The sequence below is a fragment of the Pongo pygmaeus genome, chromosome 4 (assembly GCF_028885625.2).
Source record: "Pongo pygmaeus isolate AG05252 chromosome 4, NHGRI_mPonPyg2-v2.0_pri, whole genome shotgun sequence".
Lineage (NCBI taxonomy): Eukaryota > Metazoa > Chordata > Mammalia > Primates > Hominidae > Pongo > Pongo pygmaeus.
Window position 1 is genome coordinate 140,854,921 of NC_072377.2, and position 25,993 is coordinate 140,880,913.

General features: G+C 42.3%; 1 protein-coding gene across 6 annotated transcripts in view; it reads right to left on the reverse strand.

Moving 5' to 3' along the window:
• TRPC7 (transient receptor potential cation channel subfamily C member 7) overlaps positions 1 to 25,993 on the reverse strand; it is a 153,928-nt gene that overhangs the window by 92,755 nt on the left and 35,180 nt on the right. For 4 of the 6 annotated variants that reach the window (XM_054488175.1, XM_054488173.1, XM_054488174.1 and 1 more), the window contains one exon: positions 10,636 to 10,818. The exons of the other annotated variants lie outside the window; for them this stretch is intronic. In XM_054488175.1, the coding sequence (XP_054344150.1) occupies positions 10,636 to 10,818 (183 nt within the window). The remainder of the gene's footprint in view (positions 1 to 10,635; positions 10,819 to 25,993) is intronic. 6 annotated transcript variants of the gene reach the window in all.

Consider the following 25,993-nt stretch of genomic DNA (forward strand, 5'->3'; position numbering starts at 1 on the left):
GACCTTACTGTTTTAGCTTAGCCCTCATGTCTGCATGCAGTGGCTGCCGCTGCTTTAATACTTTTAGAGGCCCTAAAAATCACAAACTATGCTCAACTCACTCTCTACGTTTCTCATAACTTCCAAAATCTATTTTCTTCCTCATACCTGATGCATATACTTTCTGCTCCCTGGCTCCTTCAGCTGTACTCACTCTTTGTTAAGTCCCACAATTACCGTTGTTCCTGGCCCGGACTTCAATCTGGCCTCCCACATTATTCCTGATACCACACCTGACACCCACGACTGTATCTCTCTGATCCACCTGATATTCACCCCATTTCCCCATATTTCCTTCTTTCCTGTTCCTCACCCTGATCACACTTGATTTATTGATGGCAGTTCCACCAGGCCTAATCACCACACACCAGTGAAGGCAGGCTATGCTATAGTACAAGCCACTAGCCCGCCTCTCAGAACCTCTCATTTCCTTTCCATCGTGGAAATCTATCCTCAAGGAAATAACTTCTCAGTGTTCCATCTGCTATTCTACTACTCCTCAGGAATTATTCAGGTGCCCTCCCTTCCCTACACATCAAGCTCGAGGATTTGCCCCCACCCAAGACTGGCAAATTAGCTTTATTTAACATGCCCTGAGTCAGGAAACTAAAATACCTCTTAGTCTAAATAGACACTTTCACTGAATAAGTAAAGGCCTTTCCTACAGGGTCTGAGAAGGCCACCACAGTCATTTCTTCCCTTCTGTCAGACACAATTCCTCAGTTTAGCCTTCCTACCTCTATACAGTCTGATAGCAGACCAGCCTTTATTAGTCAAATCAGCCAAGCAGTTTTTCAGGCTCTTAGTATTCAGTGAAACCTTTATATCCCTTACAGTCCTCTGTCTTCAAGAAAAGTAGAATGGACTGAAGGTCTTTTAAAAACACACCTCACCAAGCTCAGCCTCCAACTTAAGAAGGACTGGACAATACTTTTACCACTTTCCCTTCTCAGAATTCAGACCTGTCCTCAGAATGCTACAAGGTACAGCCCATTTGAGCTCCTTTTTATTAGGCCTCAGTCTCATTCCAGACACCGGACCAACTTAGACTGTGCCCCAGAAAAACTTGTCATCCCTACTATTTTCTGTCTAGTCATACTCCTATTCTCCATTTTCAACTGCTCATACATGCCCTGCTCTTGTTTACACTGCCAGTTTACACTGTTTCTCCAAGCCATCACAGCTGATATCTCCTTGTGCTATCCCCAACCTGCCACTCTTAACTCTTGAAGTAAATAAATAATCTTTGCTGGCAGGACTATGCTGAATCTCCTTAGGCACTCTCTAATTAGATGTCCTAGGTCCTCCCAATTCTTAGACTTTTCCATTTAGTTTTTCAATTCACACAAAACCATATCCAGGCCATCACCAATAATTCTACATGACAAATTTTTCTTCTAACAACCCCACAATATCACCCCTTACCAAAAAATCTTCCTTCAGCTTAATCTCTCCCCCTTTAGGTTCCCATGCAGCCCCTATTCCCGCTTGAAGCAGCCCTTAGAAACATCGCCCATTCTCTCTCCATACCACCCCCCAAAAATTTTCACGGCCCCAAGACTTCAACACTATTTTATTTTTCTTATTAATATAAGAAGGCAGGAATGTCAGGCCTCTGAACCCAAGCCAAGCCATGGCATCCCCTGTGACTTGCACATATACATCCAGATGGCCTGAAGTAACTGAAAAATCACAAAAGAAGTAAAAATAGCCTTAACTGATGACATTCCACCATTGTGATTTGTTTCTGCTCCACCCTAACTGATCAATGTACTTTGTAATCTCCCCCACCCTTAAAAAGGTACTTTGTAATCTCCCTCACCCTTAAGAAGTTTCTTTGTAATTCTCCCCACCCTTGAGAATGTAGTTTGTGAGATCCACCCCTGCCTGCAAAACATTGCTCTTAACTTCACCGCCTATCCCAAAACCTATAAGAACTAATGATAATCCACCACCCTTTGCTGACTCTCTTTTCGGACTCAGCCTGCCTGCACCCAGGTGAAATAAACAGCCATATTGCTCACACAAAGCCTGTTTGGTGGTCTCTTCACATGGACATGCATGAAAATAGTTGTATATATTTATGGGGTACAATGGATGTTTTGATATATGTATACAATATGTTATGATTAAATCAAACTAATTAACATATTTATCACCTTGCTTACCTATTATTTCTACGGTGAGACATGAAAATTTACTTTCTTACTTATTTTGAAGTATATAATACATTTTTATTTATTATAGTTACTATAGTGTGCAATAAATCTCAAAATCTATTCCTTCTGTCTCTCTGAAACTTTGTACTCTTTGATTGACAACTCCCCATTCCCTCCCTCCCCACCTCGTCAGCCCCTGGTAACTATGATTCTACTCTCTACTTCTATGAGTTCAACTTTACTAGATTCCATATATGTGAGATCATCTGGTATTTGTCTTTCTGAGGCTGAGGCACTGGTGCTTTTTCCGTTTGTTTTATACAAAGCACCGAAGTGGTTTCATTAATCATTTAAGTTTTGGAACCCCTGGTCTAGAGTAATACAACACATCCTTGGATAACTATAATCCTTGCATTTAGGGGCTGACAATTAAGAGTTTATAGCCTGGATCCTGAAAACAGCCAAGAGGTTCTCAACAGGGAATTATTTGTCCCCCTCCCCCTTCCTCCAAGGACATTAGAGACAGTGTCTGGAGACGTTTTTGGTTAACACAAGCTGGGGGTAGGGTGCTACTGGATAGAGTCCAGGGATGCTGCTAAACAGCCTATAATGCACAGGGCAGTCCTCACAGCAAGGAATTCTCTGGCCCAAAGAGTTAAGGTACCAGGCTTGAGAAATGTTGACTTAGCCTTAAGTGTAGTTCTGCTTAGAAAACCAGTATGGCAAACAGTTTCCATTGGCTAATTTGTTATGCACCTACCATGTTCCAGGTACATTGCATGTGTTCTAAACATTAACTATTATTTATTAGACACTGTAATTTGTTTGTATTATATGGATGAGAAAATCAAGGCCCAGAGGCCAAATAACTTATCTAAACCACATGACTAGCAAGTGAAGAACTTGGGACTTGAACACGCACAGTCGGGCTCCTGGACACCACACTATACTGCTGCCCCGTAAGTTCTATTTTCCCTCTCCTGGGAGTTTTTCCAAGTAGAAAAGGGATCACGATTCATATTTACATATATACATGCTGGAATTATTCTTTCTCTTCTGAAGATTTGCTCCTTGAGAAAACAAAACTTCCTCATGTAAAAGATAGCCCTTCTGAGCCAGGAGATTAATGGATATTGATCATTTTTGTGGCATGTGGCCAGGTGAGATCCACGGAAGTGCTTAGAGGAATTCCCAAAGAGGAAGATGATTGATGCTTTTGACACCAATGGATTCCAACAGTGTTTGCCAACTACCGGGCATCCTGCAGTGCAGTTTGGGGTAGTGCCTGACCAGCCAGACTGTGTTTGTGACAACTCTGATCTTCTTAAGCCTGAGCATCTGTTAAAACGATGCCTCAGCAGGAAAACACAGTAGGAGAATGTCTGCTCAGGGCATGTGAGCATCTGACTGGCCTCTCAGACGTCCTCTAGAAAGCCCTGATGTCCCCAGGTCCCCTTTGCTCACTGGCCCTGCCTGTGCTTTGTACAGACAGAGGAAATCAAACAGAGCCCAGCAGAGGGCATCTGCCCTCTCTTGAGTGTTCCTACCAGTGGTCACTGCACTAGGGAGAGGATGTCAGCCAGTTGTGCAGCTATGGCTGGCATTGTTCTCTCTCTGAGCACATATTTAGGCCAGAAGGCCCTTTAGGATTGGAGCAGTGTCCACTGTGTCTGTGAGCTCCCTGCAGGCCAGCAGACTAAGAAACTTATTTTATGTCCCATATCAGCAGGTGGAGGACTTGAGCAGTCAGGCTCCCAGCCATAACACTATACTGCTACCTGACAAGTTCTATTAAATACTTTCATCTGCTAGTTTTTCCAGGCAGAAAAATGGGCCTATTCATGGCATGACTGTAAAATGTGCACAAGGTGGTCATTTTTGGAATAGAAGGAGGCAAGGGACTTCTGATAGAGTAAGAGGCGCTGGCCCAACTGTAGAGCTAGTGGCAATGTGGGCTGAAATGGTCCCCCATCCCCTCCTCTCTAAGCCTGCCCTTTTCTCCTTGGCATTCTGCTCTGAGGGGAACTTTCCAAGTGCTGTGCCCTGTGGGCACATTTTGTATGCTCCTGGCCCATGTCTATGAAAGAATCTTGAAGTTGATGGCAGGGAACTGAGGTTTATGGAGGACACTGACTTTCTGTGTTACCATCATTTGTGGAGATCTTCCACTTTTATTAAAAATGCAGTCTACTGCCAAAGAATTTCAATCCCCAGTCTTGGCAGGCCTATCAGACCTACTGCTCAGCTTCCTCTCCCATCTCCCACAGAATTTTTCCCATTTTTTTTTACTTTCTTCAGGCTGCTTCTATCTCAGAGGGTGATTCTGTGTCCTATTGACAGAGAAGTTGAAGCTATCAATACAAATTCCCTCAACTTTTCTCCCATGGTAATCATTAGCGCTAGCTGCCAAATAGTGCCAGGATTATGCTTCCTGGTCCTTCTTGTGAAGGGGTGGGAGGCATGACTAACTCTTCACTATGAGTGGCGAGCAGAAACAATGTGTATCACATCCAGGTGAAAGCACGCAATTGCTGGAGTGCAATTTCCCAAAGCCGAGTGACCCTCTGGCGTGCAGGAAACATTTAAGAGGGTGGTTCCTCTGTCAGCCGGGATTCCTGAGGGAATTCAGTTCCAAATGGAAATAAGATGAGCAATAAATAAACTTACTTTTGTAAAAGCCACTATGACTTTAGTTTTGTTTGTCAACACAATGTAACAGCCTATCTTGGCTAATATCCTGTCCCTTTCACACAAAAAACTTGCTCCATCTTCACCCACCATGTTTCCTTTCCAACTTTTTCAGAGGAAGAGCTGTCTCTCCATCTATCCTAATCTTTACAACCACTCCTGATTAAGGTCCTCCAATGGCTCCCATTGTTCTTTAGAAAAATAATAAAAAGATTAAAATCCTTAGGGAGATCTACAAGGCTCACATGGTCTGTCCCCTGCCTGCATCGTTATAGACTCAGTCACACCCAGTGCTCCCAAGGCCCAGCTTGGCCCGTTCACCCTCTTTCAGTTCCTCTTATACACCATGTCTCTTCTCACCACAGGGCCTTTGAACATGCTTTCAACATGTCCTTTCTACCAGAAATGCCCTCCCCACCTCAGAGGGAACCTCTGAATTTCCAGGGTTTTGTTCACTTTCCTCATTTTTTAGCTTTAAGAGCAAACATGAACTTTTCAGTGAGTGAATGAATAAAAATCGTAGGGGAATTTTTAAAAAAATAAAACTGTGAAGGAAAAGGGAACTATGTAAGTGAGGGAGAGTGAGTGGGTCCTCTCCACCCTCTGCACTTTGTTCCCTTCCCATGGTCCTGTCCCAGGTCTTTATTGTACTTGAGACTAGCTTTCTGAGCCAGGATAACCCAGGGAGCCTGGCAGAGCCAGGAAAAGGCACCTCAAGATTTCAGGATCTGGAAGGCTCAGGAGGAGTGGAGCTGGCTCTTGAGGAGGGTGGAGATCTCCTCAGTTGGAAGGAAAGATGGCTGGCACCAAGAGCAGAGGCCCCCAAACCAAGCTGCATCCCAAGATGCTAGAACCGGGGCCACCTGCAAGTCTGAAAGAGGTCACAGGTGTGAATGCTACTTTGCTCAGCTGGTGAAGTACTTAAGAGACTTCCCCCACCCCACTGCAAAGGCTGCTGCTATTACAGTCATGAGACACCTGTCCCATTTCACTCACTAGACTGGTAACTCTTTGAAGGTAAGACTGTGTTTTATTCTGCTTGGGTCCTTGGAAGGCCGAGCTCATTGTCTGTAGACCTCGTAGGTGGTGGTTAAGACAATTTGTCAGATGGAACTAATCACCCTTGTTGGTGATACAGCCTTGCCTGCCTGATAATATATGTGCTTTCTGCCATGAAGTAATATATTTTGGAAAATAATATTCACATATTTTTCTTTTTTTTCCCCCAGTAGCAGGCCTTTGCTTAGTAGTGTCCAAAAGATGCTCCATCTCCTTTATAGGTAGAGTTAAGGCCTCTCTCGTGCAAAACCGGACTCTCTGGGTCTCTTTGCCCCACTCTCCTGGAGGACTGATACACACAAAGTTCTCTTGCAGTGAATAGGAGATCCCACCTGATCCTCATTAAGGCAGAGTGGGGTCAGGAAGGAGGAGGGAATGGTGTAGGGGAAAGAAGGGAAAAGATCATCCCTGTAAGCCCACAGATGAGGAAGCAATCTAGAGGAGAGAGAGGGAGGGATGAGAGTGTGTCTTCTGTTAGACAAGTTGAGTAGAGTACCAACAACTCTGTCTGGGTCTCTGTTCCCCATCACTAAGCACTGATCACATGGCAGACACTGGGGTCCCTTCGTAACTGCAGCCTGAGTCCAGCTGGGCCTAAACTGGGATTCAGAGACTGGTTGGGTTGGTTCCCAGTTGTTGGGGCTGGAAGTTTCCTCAGCATGTGTTTAGAGTTGATATGCAGTGGAAGGAAAAGGCCTTTAAGAAGGATAGTTAGGCATGATTCCCGGAGGACAGAGACAGAGTTAGAGAAGATTGCAAGGTGTTTGGCTCTGCAAGGGAAGGCCAAGGCCAGTTTATATAGAGAGGCTGCAAGCCGATGCTGGAGGGGTGGTTTTCTTTAGCTGCGGAGCATAAGCAGAGTCCTTCTGAGCTTAGGTGTGACTCAGTATGGGGAAGGGTCATATCCCTGATTTTTCATGAGGCAAGCTTGGCTTCTTCAGGGACTGTGGCCTAGAGGGGCTGGGATGCACTGACGTGGGTAAGAGAAATGTCCTAAAGTAATGTAGGCATTGACTGTGAGCAATGTATGTGTTAATACTGCCTCATTTATACCCATCGGCTACTGAAGCCTGGAGATATTTGAGGCACAAATGCTTTATCCCATTTAATTCTCATTATAACCTATGATATAGGCATTATTATTCCAACCTTCCTGATGAGGAAAGTGAGACAGAGGCAAGGCTGAGTAATTTACTCAAGTGACCACATTAATAAGTGTTTGGACGCGGGACTGACTTCAATAGGCACCTCTCAGCTACATCTCCAATTCTGCTTCCCAGAAACCATGCTTGACAGTTTGAAGACACACCCACTTGGGTTACTGGGGAGGCTGAGCGCCCTCTTAAGGCAGAAGTCATGGGGGAAAAACCATGTCCTCACAGCGCCTTTGGTATTTTGGAAGGAATTTTAGGCTTTATGAATGATGTCCTTTCCCAGGAAGACATTTCTAGCATTCTCTGGGGAGATAACAAAGGACCAGCTAGGGAATTAGAAGAACCCTAGAGTCCCAAGAAAGGGAGTCATCACTGAATGAAAGCAATGATGCTTCCTTTTGGAGCTGCAGAGAACTTTATAGTTTCTAGAGCATTTCCTCTCATATCAGTTCATTTGGAAGTTCACACACACATACACAAAAACCTCTGTGAAGCAAAAGCTCATATGTCCATTTTGCAAATGGGGAATGAAACTCAGAGAGCTTCAATGACTTGCCCAAGACCACAGGGTTAGAGAATCAGGCTAGAAACCTGGTCAACAGAAACCCAGTTCACGATTCCTTCCCTTTAACAGGTACTCCCCTGAACCATGGTGGGTGACTTATCTTCATCTAATGGAGGCTGGTGCTGTGACTCAGCCAGCCAGAGGTCCAGACATTAGGGTGGTGCCTGAAGATAATCAAACATTCATATGAAAGACACGATTCAGAGTGCAGTCCCAGCCACAGAGCAGCACCACCTTCATTCAAATCCTGGCATTTCATAGACATAGAGGCTGATTATAGATTAGTTTCCCAAAGACTGATACATGAAAAACTAGTTTCACCATGAGAAAAAGCCTGTGGTCTTGTAATACACATTGTATCCTTCATCTATTACAGTAGTGATTTTTTTTTTTTTTTAATAGAGACAAGGTCTTGCTATGTCCCCCAGGCTGGTCTCAAACTCTTGGCATCAAGCAATCCTCCTGTCTCAGCTTCTCATAGTGTTGGCATTACAGGCATAAGCCACTGCGTGATGCATATTGAAGGCTGTGTAATATCTTTAAGAAAAACAGAAAACAAAAACAAAACCTGTTTGACTGTTTAATTAAAGGTTTCCAAATTTATCTGAACACAAAATCTTTTTTTTAAGGTAATACCTATTAGCAGCCCATGGAACTGCTAAGAACAACTTGTTTTCTTAAGTCGCTGAATTAATGGGTTGATTTTATGCCATATGGGCAGAATCTTGGAAATGTTTTATGGTTTTATATTCAAGCCTGAAGCCTCAGGAGATGTCTATCTATCTATCTATCTATCTATCTATCTAAGTTGTAAAGGGCAGTGCATTTAAGTAGGTCTTGCTGCTAGTTATTTCATAACTTGAATACTCAGGGATAGATTGTGCTCAATGCAAGTATGCTAAAATTCATAAATTAAAAATGGAAGCCCATTGTAATATTAATAAGACTTTTAAATATTGGTTAGTTTCCTGGTAATTCATGAAGAATAAATGTCAAGGAGAGCTGAGTCTGTCTGCTGTCACATGATGGCATACAAGGTTTGAGAAAATGTATCCCTTGAAGGTCTTAGAAATGAGCAGGTTGACATTTTATGCAGGTCATTTATCATCTTCCTACCTATGGATTACAGCAGACACTTGACATTCATGTTGATTTCCTGAGACCTTATGACTCCGTTAATTGGCAAATACCACTGGAGCCAATCATTTCCTTCATGAAACAGTTTAATTCTGACCCAAACTATCATGTTCATGAAGGGCTTCATTTCTTCCTTCTTATTCATCCCCAGGGCCATTTTGAACTTGGTAACTGACAAAAGAGGACATATAGTTATGAGGTGGGGGCCAGACTCTGGACTAACTGAGTAACTCCACCCTCCATGTCAGTTTTGCTAGGAGATTTGAATTTATGTTTCAGAAAAATGGTAAATGCCCACATGCCATGGACTGTTGAAGTTGTGCATAATTAGCCCAAACTGTGAATATAAATCTGCAAATGCCAAGCATCTTCTTTTGTCTGGTTTTTAGACATCTTCCATCTTCACCACGAGCTGGGAGGCAGGAGGATAATCTGGCTTCAGGAAGGAAGAAAATGTTTGTAGTTCTGGGAACTCCAGCTCATTTTTACCACTGCCTGACAGCCTCCACAGCAGCGTTTGTTTGAACCCCAAGGGCAAGGATATCTCAGCAGCTTCAGGGAGTGACTGCATACTTTGGTGAAAAGCCCCAGCAAGCTCTTGGTTTAAGCTAAAAGGTGAGTTTTCCTGAGCTGAGTAAATAGGATTGTACTGTACTTGAAACTGCAGCCCGATTCTCTCAACTTCTAACAACACTGTGCTTTCTAATATTAATCTCTAAGGTCACCTTTCCCATGGGTCATCAATTTCACCTTTGAGCTCAGAGTCTTAGGCAAAAGTTGTTTTTCTTAAAATTTATGATTATTATAATATCAAAGTAAAATGGCAGGAAGATTTTATCAAACTTGGAAGCTCTCCCTGGATGAATTTCACAGATACATATGGTTGTTGAAGGCACAAATTAAGATACACACAAATTAAGATAATCAAGAAACAGAAGGAATGCCCAGAGGCCAGTCTGGGAGCTTTAAAAATACCATTCAGTTTTGATCAGGTGAAAAAGCTGAAAACATTAAAACCCTTCAAAGACCAATCAGCTCCTTTGCTTATGTGGAAAGAACATTGATATTTAAACATGTGGATCTCTGGAATGATCTAATTTTCATCAGGATGAGTAATGTAATCTAATAAAAGAGCAGATTCTAAAGAATCCAGAGTAGATCCAAAGTGGGAATATAATTTACTTTTGCTCCTTATAATCTTAATCTGAGTAGCCGCTACAGGTCTGAGGGCTACTGGTGACCACAGCCATTAAAGACACTTGGATGTCTATTGAGGAGGTGGCATGAGTTTACTTTTGGGAAAGTCTACTTGAGCTTCCTTAGGGCTTTCATATGCCTTTGGAGTGCAATTCTTCTATAAGCCTCCCAGGGCTGTTGATCCCATAAGCTCTTTACATTAATACATTTTCTACACAACTAGTCCTCAGGCACACAGAGGAAGCTCAATAAATGCTTTTGAAAGATCTGAGTTCTATGTTTCTCGTGAAGACTTGGGAACTGTGTTGCTAACTGTTAGGAGCCCTCGCAGTGACATTGTCCCTGCCAGTGGGTTGAGGCTGAAGATCTCTTCTGCTGTCCAAGCTCGAGGCCTGCTCAGGAACTGACTCATGCTTCTGCTCTCTCTTCTGGTGGGCTGGGGGCTGAGGTGGGAAGGGATGGTGGAGGGGATCCTAGCAGCCCTGTGAAGCTGACAGCTAGCTCCCTGTCTAAAGAGAATCTGGGTGTCATCATGGTCACCCTGTGGGAACATAAAATAGACGTGAGCAAAAAGCAAGGGCAGCAGCCCCGAGAGGAGAGGTGAGATGGGAAGACCAGGAGAGATGGGGGAGCTTACCTTCTTGACTTCATATTTAATGGCGAGTTTGATCCGGCTCAGACTTGGACGGTGGTGGTCAGACCAGACTTGGAAGTTCACATCACCGTTTAAAATTGCTTCCACTTCTTCTGTGTCTCGGCACAGGTCCAGCACACCCACTACAAAATCCTTGCATTGCATAGATAACTTCCTGTAATCGTTCTAACAGAATAAAGAGAAATCAGCGGTATGTCACACGAGCCCCGCATATTGGCTTGCCCAGCATAGCAGTGTCGATCAGCAACTGCTCACCACATGTGAGCTTATGGAGCACATTGGATGCACTTATGGAACGCAGCAGGATGTGCTGGGTGCAGAAGGCAGGGCAATTTCTCTTGACACAGGACCTGAAGGACATTTTCTATAGGTCAGCATGTGTGAAGGTGTGGTCCATGGGCCACCTGCATCAGAGTCACCTTAGGTGCGTGCTACAGTTGCAGATTCCCAGGTCCCACCCTAGACTTACTGAGTCAGAATACCTGGTGGTGGGGCCAAGAAATCTGTCTTTTAACTTTGCTCTCTAATGATGTGGATGCCTGCCACAGCCCATCCTGGGCTCTTTCAAAATGGCAGTTTTCTATGCCCAATTCTGAGTCAGTTCTGAGGGAGGAATAATAAGGACATGAATTTTTAAGGCTGATGTAAATAACACTTCGCTCATTTACCACTGATCTATATTGGTGACTGCTGCACACAGGAATTTTATTGGAAAGATGGATAATATGCTAAAATTGGAAAAAAAAATTGCACAGGTGTGCTTTTTTGTGTGCCAGAAAATCGGCTTGTAAATTATACATTTAAAAATCAAATGTAATTTAACTTTAACAGGATCTTTTCTTACTAGAAATCCTTTTGTATGGCAAATCATAGCTCCTTAAATCACCTGCCTGTTGAATAAACATTTTTAGCCCTTGACCTTGTTGTTGTTGTTTCATATCTTTAATGAGCTGCTTCCAGATTTCTCTCTTCCTTTCCCTAGGTATACCTGTCTGAATGTCTTTGAGAGGCTAAATTCCTTTCCTAGTGACATGTCAACTTCTCTTTCCCCTAAACAAACTGCTTACGTTCTAGATAATGATCCAAAATGTTGGACAAAGAATGTTTGATGTTACCTCATACCTCTCCTCCCCAAAAATGTTTTCCCTCAGAGGCCTCCTTGCTGGTTTCTTAGTTGAAAAGAGTCTATTCAGAAAGTACCCAAGAGCCAAATGTCACTTTCAACGTTAATCAATGTCAACAACCCTCAGACTGCTATATAGTAGTTGGTAAACAGGACTGCGGTTGTGCTTTTCCAGAACATGGATTTTTCAGTCAATGGTTGGAAGCCTGGCAAACTGCAGAAGCTCAGCCATTTTTCTGAGTTAATGAATGATTCTTATTTCCTTCCGGGGTTGCTGTATCAAAATGTCACTTTGCATTAGAGAAAGAGGTAAGTAAGTGCTTGTTTGCTGGGAAAAGGGAAAAGATCAAGAAAATATTTTCAGGTGAGGGTAGCTGTCCTTCATTTTTATATATAATTTAGGTAGAAGAAGGGAGTTTCAGAAATTCTGGGTGGAAAAATGACCTCTTGGCTCAGGCATGTAAGAAACTTTTGGGGTTCTAGGTTTTGGTACCTAGCACAGAGCTGGCCTGAAGTGTTAGGATTGGAAGAGCCATGCTCTACACTCCTCCAACCCTAACACTCACCCATCTGCCATTCACTCATTCATTCATGAATGCATTCATTCATCACTGAGAACCTACTATGTAGCAGACAATGAAAAATTAGTGGTGAACAAGGCAAGTCTCTGAGCAGTGTGAGGGAAGAGGAGGCTAGAGTTCCACCCTCAGATTTGCACAAGTGCAAGGCTAAGTGAAACTTGCTCAGATCTTTTCCTGGCTAATATATTCTGCATAGCACTGATAAGCCAGAGGTAGGAGGCTCAAGGTACACTGGGCTCAGCAACATGGACAAGGTGAATCACCTCACCACATGGACCCATTCAACTCTGGCATCTCCTCTGTGGCAACTCAGGTTCCTTAAATTTCCAACCCCCACCCCGTAACTTTATTACCCCTTTTCTGAGAACAAGGAATCTCTGAATGTTAATGCCTGTTACCAGTGAAACAGACACTGCCCTGTTGGCTAGAACATACCTCATTTCTTGATGGAAACTCCTGCCTAGGGCTGAAGTCATGGGTGGGTATAGGAGAGAAAGTGAAAAGGACTTGATCCAGCTCTTGTCCCAGGCTCCCCATGCTAGGAGCTAGTCAGGCTGTATTGCCCAGAGCTTCCTCACATATCTGGGTTCAGTGCAGTTCAGAACAGAAGGTAACACTTCATTAGAGACTTCCCCGGGCTCTTTCAGCCAGCCTGCCATCAATAGGAGAGGCAACAGAGCAGCCAAAGCAGGTAATTTGCATTTTGCCTTCTGCATTAGACACTTGGGCTGGAAGGCAATAAGCCTTCTGCTGTCTGCAGTTGGCTAGAGGGGACAGAGAGAACCCAGGCCTGCCAGGAAGAAGGAGATGACATGTACACGAATGGAAGCAGAGAGGGCCATTGATGAACGTCTCTTGGGAATTGTGATGATTATAATTTATTGAGCCAAACCTGAGCTCAATTAGCCTTCCAAGACACACTCCTTACTGTAATTGGAAGGAGATGACATACATCCTCAAGACTTCATAGATGCCCTTTACATTTTTTAAAAAATATTCCTGAACACTGAGGTCTGCCAGATCTAATGGGTGACAAGTGCTCTACCTGCATTATCTCGTTCAGTCCTTATAAAAACCCCACAATGGAAGGCTGATCACAATTTCCAACTTGCAGATGAGGAAAATGAGACCAGAGAGATAAAGTAACAGGCAGATCTACGCTCTTCCTTATATCAGCCACTGATCTCTAGGTCCCTCTCTCACCTTCCTTGGATATTTAGCCTGTCTCACATCAGTCTCCCAACATGACTGCATTGTTATTCTTGATGGTTTCACTATCCTGGAAGATGACCCTCACATTCCCTGCCCTTTCATTTCCTTGACAGCTCGTTTTCTGATGACCTTATTCCCAACTCAAACTCAGCCATTGACTCTCATAGTTATTCCAATAACTGCAGATCCTTCCCTACCCCAACTTCAAGTGTCCCTTCTCCAAACACCACCTCCTATATGTCCAGCTCACTCCCTCTAGGACCCCAACTCCAGCAATCCTTTGATTCCACCTTCCTTACAGCCACTGACTGTACCTCCTTTTCACTGTTTTTTTTTTTTAACCCACCTTATGTCACTGTCTCTCTCCTTGCAGAGCTGATATTTCATGGTCAATGAAACGGTCTCTTGTCTTTCTTTTATTCCAATGTCCCCACTGGATAAAAGCCTGACCTTGGTTGAGTCTAACTGTCTACCAGTGTGTTCTTGCCTCTGCACAGTGAATGTGGCTGAGAACACACAGCTGATCATTGTGCTGTAAACTCACTACCTCCAGCCTCAAGTCATCCTTAGTGCTCTTGGGCAGTTTACTCTCCTATTCTCCTAAATAGTCATTTCATATATTCTTCTTTCCTCAGTCCTCTAATATCTCCTTCTTCTCCTCTCAGATGAGGACCTTGTTTCATATTTTATCAAGAAATAGAAGTCATCAGAAGAAAAGTCCCACATGTTCACACCTACATGCGTCTCTGCTCCTGCACTCTGTGTTCCCTCCTCTGGCTGTGAATGAACTGCCCCTGCTCCTCTTCAAGACCATCTCTTCCACTTATGTGCTGGATACCAACCTCTTTTGGCTACTCAAGGATGTGGCAATCTTCCTTTCTCTCTCCTGAATTCTCAATTTCTCCCTTTCCCTACTTGCTCATCGTACAAACATGCTGTTGTTTCTCTTGTTTTAAAAAGAAATTTCTCTTGACCCCACTTCTCCCTTCAATGACTACTCTAATTTTCTGTTTAATTTTATAGCAAATCTCTTTAATAGGGTTGTCTACATTCATGTCTCCATTTTGCCCTCCTTGTACCCTTTCTTGTCCCCTTCAGTAAGGCTTTCCCCTCCACTGACTACTGTGACTTTTCTTGTCAAGGTCATAAATCACGTTCATGTTGCTAAATTCAATGGTTGGTTCCCAGTCCTCATTTTACATGACCTACCAAGTGCTTTAACATGGCTGATCACTTCCTTCTCCTTGATACATATTCTTCACTTGGCTTCCAGAATAACATACTCTTCTGTCTTTATCTTTTTTCTGAATGACTACTTTTTGCATTCTTTGTTAATTCATTTTCATCTCCCTTATAATTTAATTTTTGGAATTCCCCAAACTGTGTCCAGCCGTTGGAATTCTTCTTTTATCCATTTACACTGATTGCCTTATTGATGTTATCTAGTGTTATAAATTTCAATAGCACCCATACACTGGTGAGTCCGAAATGTGTATCTTTCACCCACCTTTCTTCTCTGTATCCAATTACCAACTTTATATCTCCACTTGGATGTCTAATAGGCATTTTGAACTTCATAAAATTAACTCTGGATCTAGTCTCCTACCTTATTTAGTATTCCCTATTCTTTCAGTTGTCCTAGACAAAAAAAAAAAAAAAAAAAAATCTTGAATTTATCCTTGATTGCTACCTTCCTTTCATAACCCACATATAATTTGGTAGCAAATCCTGCAAGTTCTACTTGCCAAATATATCCACACCCTGACCTCTTTTCACCAATTTTACTATTTCTACCTTGGTCCAAACCATCATAATGTATTGCTTGGACTAACCCTAGAAACTCCCAGCTGGTCTCTCCGACTCTGTCCTTATCCTGTGTAGTTGATTCTCAGTACACCAGGCGGAGGAATACTTAGAAAAAGTAGTGAGATCCTGGGACTTCTCTGTACACCCGCTCCAAAGGCTCCCTATCCAAAGTAAAAGTGGGGTCATCAGTCACTGATCTCTGGGTCACTCTTTCACCTTCCTTGGAGATTTTAGTTCCTGTCCCACATAGTTCTGCCAACATTACTGCTGTTGTTGTTCTTGGTTTCAAAATCCTGGAAGATGACTCACTACCTACACTATCCTCCAGCCTCCCCATTTTCTCCCTGACTTTATTTCCTGGGAGTCTTCCCCGGATTTAGTCTACTCCAGCCACTCTGGTGCCCCTGCTATTCTTCAAACACACTTAGTGTGGACCAGACCTTTACACTGGCTATTCCCCTTGCTGGGACTCCTCTTTCTCCAGATATCTACATGAACAACTCTTAAGCCTTCCCTGACTATCTTTTTATAAAAGTGTGGCTCCTCCACTCCTCATTACCATTTCCTCCTTTTCCTTTCTGTTTTCTTCATAGTACTTATGACTGCCTGATGTACTATATATTTTACTTATTTTTATATTTATTGTCCATGTCTCCCACTAGAATATAATTTTCTTGAGGGCACGGATTTTTTTCTGTGTCATTCACAAATATATCCTGAGATCCTAGAACATTTCCTGGAGCATGGTGGGCATTCATTAAGTTACTTGTTTAATTAACTGGAACAGTGAACTTGCCTAAGATGACACAGCTACTAAGTGATATAGCCAAGATTCAAAACAGGTTGGTCTGACTCAAATCCTGATCTTTCCCTCTCATCCTGTTGCCTCTTGGGGAGCAGCGTGTTACCTTCTATTTGGCACACTTGAGGCTCAATTGTGCTGACTCTCAACTAACTTGGGGGAAACAAAATGTGGGCAGGGATAAGGATATATGAATCCCTGACAGATTCTATAGTATAGTCAGTAAGTGCACAGGTTTTGCAGTCAGAAGGACCTGGAATTGGAATTCTTATTTTACTACTTGCCAGTAAATTGATAAGTGGAACTGATAAGTTTCCTATTGATAAAATTAATAAGTGGAGCAAGCCATTTAACTCTTACGCGTCACAGTTTTCCATCTGTACTAAGGTACACACTGTTCAATCATTTGGAGAATTCAACACCAAAATCATGTCAAATGCTCAGGATAGTTAATAATAAATAACACAAATAACAAGATAAAAACGTAAAAACTGATAATAAAAATAAGCATGTAAATGGCAATCTACATGATTTCAAACTCCTGATCTCTTGCCATTTGTGGTTTATAATTACTGGAGTGGGAGTAAGACTGGCTTATGGGTAGGAGGAAAACAAAAAGTACTGGATAAACTCTTGATTCATCTTTCTTGCACTCCAGATAAAATCTGTAAATTGGAGTGCCTTACAAATGGACTGATGTAGTATATAAGCTTTTGAGACTGGGTTCTTTCCCTCAGCATGATCACTTTGAGATTTATCCATGACATTGCATGCATCAATAGTCAATTTTTCTATTTCACATCCACTATATGGTTGTATTTCTATTTCACATCCACTATATTGATCTATTTACTCACTGAAGGACATTTAGTTGTATCCAGTTTTTGACATTTGGGAATGAAGAAGAAGGCTGCTATAAATATTCCTGTACAAGATTTTTTTTTTTTTAAGATGGAGTTTCACTCTGTTGTCCAGGCTAGAGTGTACTGGCACAATCTCAGCTCACAGCAACCTCTGCCTCCAGAATTCAAGCGATTCTCCTGCCTCAGTCTCCCAAGAAGCTGGAATTACAGGCACCTGCCACCACGCCCTGCTAATTTTTGTATTTTTAGTAGAGACAGGGTTTCATCATGTTGGTCAGGCTGGTCTTGAACTCTTGACCTCAAGTGATCACACGCCTCAGCCTCCCGAAGTGCTGGGATTACAGGCATGAGCCACCACACCTGGCTAATATTTCTGTACAAGTTTTTTTGTGTGAACATAAGTTTTTTATTTCTTTAGGGTAAATGCCTAGGAGCGGGATTGCTGAATAGACAGTAAATGCATGTTTAACCTTGTAAGAAGCTTCCAATTTGTTTCTGGAAAGGTTCTACCATTTTATATTCTACTAGCAAATTATGAACGTTCTAATGCTCCATATTTTCACCAGCACTTGGTATTGTTAATTTATTTCCTGTTTTTATTTTCATTTTTAGAGTTGGGTCTCACTATATTGCCAGGCTGGTCATGAACTCCTGGGTTCAAGAGATCCTCTTGCCTCAGTCGCCTGAGTAGCTGGGACTACAAATGCAGGCAACTATGCCCTGCATGTCAGTTTCTTTTCTGTGTCATGGTATCTCATTGGGATTTTAATTTGCATTCCCTAATGGCTAATAATGCTCCACATCTTTTCCTGTGCTTATTTGCCATCTTTGTATCTTCTTTGATGAAGTTTATATTAAAATCCTTTGTCCACTTAAAACATTGTTTTTAAGTTATTGAATTTTGAGAGTTCTTTATTCAGGATACAATTCCTTTTTAAGAGATAGGATTTGTAAATATTTCTCTTAGTCTGTGGCTTATGTTCACATTCTCTTAGTAGTATAGTTCAGAGAGCAAACATTTTTAATTTTGATGAAGTCTGATATGGTTTGGCCGTGTCCCCACCCAAATCTCATCTTGACTTGTAGCTCCCATAGTTCCCTTGTATTGTGGGAGGAACCCAGTGGAAGATAATTGAATCATGGGGCGGTTTCCCCCATACTGTTCTTGTGGTAGTGAATAAGTCTTACAAGAGCTGATGATTTTGTAAGGGAAAACCCCTTTCACTTGGCTCTCATTCTTCTCTTGTCTGCTGCCACGTGAGATGTGCCTTTCACCTTTGGCCATGATTGTGAGGCCTCCCCAGCCATGTGGAACTGTGAGTTTATTAAACTTCTTTTTTTTTGTAAATTGCCCACTCTTGGGTATGTCTTTATCAGCAGTGTGAAAAACAGACTAATACAAAGTCCAGTCTATTATTTTGTCTTTTTGTTATGCTTTTTATGTCACAATTAAGAAATCTTTTCTTAATACAAGGTCATAAATGTGTCCTCCCATGTTTTCCTCTAGAAGTCTTATAGTTTGTGTTTTAAATTTAGGTCTACCACCCATTTTGTGTTAATTTTTTGTATATGATGTGAGGTGTAGGTTGAGGTATCTTTTATTGCACATGGATGTTCATTTGTTCCAGCCCCATTTGTTGAAAAGATTATTCTTTCTTCATGTAGTCTTTTTTGCACAACTGTCAAAAATCATTGACCACATTTGTATGAGTCTATTTCTGCACTCTCTGTTTCCTTGATCTATATGCTTATCCTTTCACTAATTCCCACTGTCTTTATTTTTGTAGCTTTATGTTATCTTAAAACTAGGTACTTTGAGTCCTCCAACTTTGCTTTTCTTTTTCAAATTATCTTGGCTTTTCTCATTCCTTCCCTTTACATATAAATTTAAAAATAAGCTTGTTCATATCTACAAGAAGTTCTGCTGAACTGTGTTAAATCTATTGATCAGTTTGGGGAAGAACTGACATTTAAACTCTTTTGAATTCTCCAAACCACAAACATAATATGTACTTCTCTTATTTAGGTGTTTTTTGATTTATTTCATTCATGTTTTATGGTTTCCAACATACAGTTTTCACATATGTTTTGTAAAATTTATATCTAGTATTTCATTTTTTCAGCTATTGGAAATATTTACAAATTTTTCTTCATTTTAATTTTCATCATTATATATAGAAATATTGATTTTTGTGTGTTGTCCTTATATTCTGTGACCTTGCTAAACTCACTTACTGGTGCCTTTAGATTCTTTGGGATTTTCTACATAGACAAACATGTTGTCTGAAAATATGGATTGTTGACCTTGAATAAACACCTAGTTCAAATGTATTCCTTAAAATGATGAGAAAATGCTCAGAAAAGTGCATTTACATTGCTTTGAAGATTGATAAGTATTTCTTTCTAAGAACAAAATTCTGTCAACAATTTTTTGCTGGTTTTTAACCCAAATTAATGGCTCAGAGCTTTTTATGTAGTCAATTCAGTAAGCAGTTTTGTAGCATATTCACTATTTATTTCTTGCTCTCTGTTCAACAGAGGTATTAACTGAGATTCTTTAGTTCTCAATTATCTGAGAATTTCTTTTCTTTCCTTTTGATCCATAAATCTCCCAAGTTTATTTATTATTGAGATGAATTTCTAGCCCTAATATGGAGGATGACTCCAAACCATCTATCAAGACATGTTGATACCTTTAACTTTTGGTGATAGGGCCATTGTTTTGATAACATCAATTTCAGGAAATTATTTAGTTTGCTTGACTTTCAATAAAAACTTCAACTCCTCAATTTTTTCAAAGCTATTGACAAACTTAAATTAGAAGAGAAAGAGAAGCTCATTACCCTGATTGGTCAAAAGTTAAATGAATTTCTCAGACAGATGCTGTAGAGACATCCATACAATACAGCATAATTAACACTCATTCCTTAATGGAGACCTTAGAAATTAGATTTTAAAAGAGTGTGGACTTCAAATTCACTCCCCTTCCCTCCCTTTAGGGCTCCAGTTATGGGGAAAGAATGTTTATGGACAGCTCCAATTGAAAACTAGTGGAGCTAAGTCCCAGATGTGTATAGCTGTAAACCTGGGAGATATTTCTGCTTTTGACATTTAGGATGAGTTTAAGAAAGGGTTGCGCTAACAGTTTACAATAAAAGTGTTTAAAACATTTTAATAGTTCATTAAATTGTCACAACTATTCTGTAGAGCTGATAGTATTATTATCCCTAAATAAGAAGACTGAAAGTTGACCACTGGATTGAGCAAATTGGAAGTCTCTGATCACCTTGACTGGAGCAGTTATGGAAGAGTGGAGGACATGCCTGGAGAGAGCTAAAAGAGCAGGAGAAGAGGTATTGTGCCACTGATATTGACAGCTCTTTTGAGGAATTTTATTGCAAAGAGAGCAGAGAAATGGAAAAGTAGCTGATGTGAGAAGTAGGGTCAAGAGAAGCTTGTTTTTTCCCTTCTTCCCTCTCTTCCCTCTCTCCTTCCTTCCTCTCTTCCTTCCTTTCTTCCTTTCTCCTCCTTATAGGAGAAACTATGATATTTTGTATGCTGACGGGAATTTTCTAGTAGGTAGATACGCTGATCATTGTCTATGATATCAGTAGATCATTACATTAATCCAGTAGTTCAGAAGCATATATGAGGGAGGATTGAACATAGTGTATTGAGGGAAGAGAACAGGGTCTGGAGACAGGGAACTTAAGGCCAATTCGTGCTGAATCAAGGAAAACACCAAGGTCTAGGGGCAGATAATCAGAGGCCAATTTGTGCTGACTTCCTAAAAGAAAAAACGCCAAGGTCTGGGGGCAGGGAATCTCAGGCTAATTTGCACTGACTTCCCAAACCTGGATCAAAAGGAAAACACCTGGGTCTGGGGGCAGAACACCTAAAGTTTCTTAAAGCTAAACCAAAAGGAAAAACCCCATCTCCCAACCTGAGCAACAAAAGGATCAAAGGCTACTCTCCCTACAACCCTCTCCCTTCCACCAGTGTCAGATGGAAAAGGAGAGTGCCTGGGATTGGTTGCAGGCCAAGCCAGGACCATCCCTTCATCTGCACAGGGCACCAATTCACATCAGCCTTTAATTAGCCACAGACCAAATCCTTCATGCAGATAAGGGGCAGCTGGTAAGAGCTGAAAACTGAGTGCTTAAAACCCAGAAAACTTTGTAACTGGGCCCTTGAGTCACTTGCTCAGGCCCATGCCCACCTTGTGGAGTGCTTTCTCGCTTTAATAAATTGTTGCTTTCACTGCTTCATTACCATGTTTCTTTCCTCTGCTACTTTGTGCATTTTGTTCAATTCTTTATTCAAAATGCCAAGGACCTGGACAACTCATAATCAAGACCCTCCACCAGTAACAGTATGAGTAGAGGAATACATGTATATAGAATCACATATGGTTTAGCTACAGTAATAGGAGGAAAGGTCAGTATGTAGGTGAGGATGCTATTCGGTAGGTGCACGGATGGTGGGGTCCTGTATACATTTTCCTCCTGTTGCTTCAATTTTTTCTTTCAGTGCAATAGAAATAAAAATTATCAGCTGAAAGTAAGAATAGGGGAAGAGGTGGTGGAAGTTTGGGGAGAGGAAAGAGTAGATCCAAAATAGCTTTTAGGAGAAGATGAGAAGAGATGGATTGGAAAAACCGGATATGGTTGCTGGAGAACAATAGAGCCCATTTGAAGTTCGTGGTCATAAATTTAGAATGAGGTCAGTTAATGTGGTTGTTTTTTTTTCCTAACCACATTCACCTTCCTGGGTGCTAGCATGGAGCAGATAGAGAATTATATTTTACCAGGGTTGTGTTTTTGCTAAAGAGTGCAACAAGTCAAGAGAGGGGCAGAGGAGCTGAAGTGTACCTGAGGGAGTGATCACAGTGACAGTTCATGGAACTGAAGCTGATATGAAAGGAAGACAGGACGTTGATGGGGAGAGGGAAAGTGAAAAGATGGCTTGATCCGTTCTGAGGTTAGAAGACCTGGGGGGAGACGAAAGATTGACAGAGTTGAGGCATTCAAGGGAGATGGAAAAACTGGAGTCAGAGAGTGTGATGTGCAATGCTTAGATAATGGAGGGTTTGCATTTATTGATCATGGCAAGTGTTGGCTCACATAGGCTCTCGATGACTAAGGTACAGAGGAGGTTAAGACCGCTAGAGGAGGTAAGTCCATAAAACTGAGCCAGTGTGTTGGAAGGATGACCTGTGTATATACTGAGGTGCCAAGAATTTAAACAGCAAGAACCAAAATTGTGATAGAGTGACCCATTGTTGCAGACTACAACAATGAGAGATAATGGGTGATATAATATGTTGAAATATAATTCAAAGGTAGATGTTCTTAGAGAGGAGAGAAAAGAGAAGAAGAGAAATTTCTTTCTTGGAATTGGCAAGAAACAGCAAGGGGGATGCGTACCCAATCTCCAAGCCCAGTGCTCTGAAGATTGGGAGCAAAACCACCTCCGCTTGAAAGGGCTGCAGGAACGCTGTGTCCTCAGGGCAGCCAGTCTTTAGAGAGAGCAAGAAGGTGGCACATCACTCAGAGAAGGGGTTCAGTCATGGGGGCTTTGCTGAGGAGGGACTGTGACTTTCATAGCATGAAATAGGAGAGCATCTGGAGATGAAAAGGAAGGTATGAGGATGGAGGAAGGGATCTGACAGCCTTCTGGAGAATCACATGCAGGTTCTGAGGGGTTACTTGGGAGACAGTGGCTTCCCATGGTGAGGACCTATAGAGGGATTAAAACATGTAATTACAGGATGTTGAGAGGATTCAATGCGGTGAAGTGGGGAAGCACACAGCCCAATGCTGGGCGCACAGGTCACCTTCAGTACCCTTTGGCTAACACAGGACTTAGAAGTTGCATCTTGCCCGAGTGTTTTCTTTCTGCACATCCCCAACTCAGCTGATGGGTAAGAAAGCTCTGGATGTTAAAATTTAACACATATGGATGAATTTTTATTAATTAAAACTGGAATCATTAAAATAATTAATAGATGTTAAATACTGGGTAAGAACCTGAGCTCATTATGGCAGATGAAAATTGAAAAGCTTCAATCCATGTTTTAGCTTCCATGGATACAATTAATTGTTTCATTAACCTTCACCGTATCAATAAACTCACACTGCAAAGGATCAAGGCAAGTACCCTTTGGCATTTCATCTCCATTTAGGAATGCAGATCCAAGGAAGGTGGTTCAAGTTTCGTGCAGAGACCAACAGCATTTATCACCTCAGCTTTCTCAGAGGAATTTAGGCAACTCCTCGGTCCTCAGAGTCCAGGGTTCTGCCCCAAGGGTGGAGCAGGGTAGGGCTGGCTCTTTGTCTCAGTGATCCCCTGAGAGGTCTGACTCTCCAACTCTGCCACTGGTTACCCGCTGCCTCCCTGACTTTATATGCTCTCTGCAGGAGGCTTTCCTTTATTAATCCCAAACATACTCCCTGCTTTTCTAAAGGGATCTCTGTGTCCTAAGTGTTTCAGCATTCAGGAACGATGGCTGTGCATTGGTGATCTTAGAATTTTTCGTCATAGGCCTGATCAGTCTTTGCATGAGAAGGATGACTGGGTGGTCAGTATTTGGGTCCAAATCACAGCTCTGCTGCATCATGGCTGTATGATTTTGAGTGTATAACTTAATCTCTCTGTGTGCTCTAATTTAATCTGCATAATGGGGCTGATAATGCCATCTACTTTATAGGGTTGTTGCAAGGAGCAAACTGAAAAAGATAACCCAAATAAGGTGCTTCACACAATATGTGGCCAGTATTGACCAATATTATCATGACCTAGAGTGTATAGGTTAGCAGAGAGCATAAGCACAGATCACTTGCCTATTTGGGGGCTGATCTTCAAGTGCCTCATCTAACAAAGCTGGCAAACCTCCTCATTGGATTTATTTCCAGAGCTTCAACCTGTGTGAGTCCCAAGGTAGAAGGTGCAGGCAGCAGGGAAGAAGTTTGGGGCACAGAAATTGGGGCAGGGTCCTGCTCACTTACCCCTCAAATGCAGGCACCTGGACGCTGAGCACTGAGTCTGCAGGTCACTGTGAACCACCTTCCTCAGCCAGGCAGTGCTGACAGTGCTTCTGCTGGCACATTGGTCTCCAATCTGGTTTCTGGTTTACTTAATTGTCAGCTACTGACATTGTGAGGGGCCCATAGCACATTGACATGGCGTTTGTGAAATCCCAGAAGTAATGCATTGCTCTGCTTGTTTTTTTTTTTAACAAGTCCCCTCTGTTAGATTCAGAGGCTTGCCTGAGGACAAACACTGTCTTTCAAGGAAACGACTCAGGTATTTTATTAGCAACTCAGGTATTATATCCACTAATTCAGCAGATATATTTGGGCGCCCACTGTATGCCAGGCACTGAGAACGTAAACCTACTAAAAGAAAGCCCTTGCCCTGAAGGGTCTCAGGGTCCTTCTAGAGACAATACAAGTAGCCAGATGAGGACCACAAGGTGATGTAAGTGCCTTGCGACAGGGTTGGGGCATGCTGCCTGAGTTTCGGATACCACGGGGTTTCCAAAAGGAGGCAGAGTATGAACTGAGACCTGAGGATGAGCAGAAGCTAGCAGGGGTAAACAGGTATGAGGAGAGGAGGTGGCAGGGAATGGACATTCCAGGAAGTGGGACCAGCAAGTACAACAGGAAGAGATCATGTACGCATGTGCGGACTGTGATGAATACGAGCTGACTTTAACCACAGCATGGTCATATGCGTAAGTTATGCACATAATTCAATATTTTACATATTTCTCATAAATAGGCATGGATATGCTTATTTACCAAGGAAGGAATTCATGTGCACTCTCTGCACATCCTTAGCCAGGTTAAAGATGCTGCTTGGTTCTCTCTTGTGGAACTCCTGGAAGAGCCTCTCCTCAGCTTTCTGCTTTTCCTGCTGGTTCAAATGCAGTAAAACTGGGAGGCAGGTTTGCCTATATGAACTTAGTCTTGTCCCCACAACCCACCCCTCACAGCCACTCAGCATTCTCTGTTTTCTCTCTCTCTCTCTGACACACACACACATTCACACACACACACACATACACACACACACACACTACCTTATCACCCACAGGTTAGTGCTTCCTGATAGAGTGCTTCCTATGGGCTGTGACTCAGAGAATCCTTCAGGACATGTCAGTTGAAAGAGGAAGAGGGACCTTTGGGAAGCCCTGTGTCTCACATACATGGAAGCAGTCCCACCTGTCCCCTGCCCACCTGCCCCGCCCCCACATGGGGGTGGCCAAAGCATGATTGATTGGTCTGTGCACCCATTAGGATCAAAGACAAAATTAAAAGATATAACTATTGCTGTTATTACTGCCATTGTTATCATTTATCAAGTGCTTACTATGTCCTGGTTCTGGGCTGAGTGCTTTGTATATTTATCTCATTGAATTCTCATGACAAACCTAGGAAGTATATACTATCATCATTTCTGTCTTAGGGACAGAGGAACTGAAGCCCAGAGACTTTGGTAGCAGCTGGGATGTGAATTCAGGTATAGCTCACTCCAGAGTCCATGATCCATGATCATAATACTGGTAAGTACTCATTTGCTAGAAACACTGACTGCCCTTGTAGTGCTCTAAAACCCTGAACATGCCCTGAAGGGCAGGTGTGGGAGGAGCATTCAAGGACCTCTCTGTGAAAGGGAAGAGAAAGATGAGGGCCTCTTGTTAAAAGGCAAAAGTGCTGAAACTTTAGGTAAAGCAATACCCTGTGTTTACACACCCGAGGGAAGGCCAGGAGGCGAGACTGGCTGAGCTCTGGGAGCTGAGTCCACCCCACGCTAAGTCACCAGCAGGTGTGTGGCAACAATTGGAAAATCAGGGTAGGAGTTGTCTCTAACAGAACAGGCCACTCCTATTGCTCTCAGGGCCCTAAGCCTCTTAGCAAAGTGCCAGACTGTCCACTCCACCACACCCCTT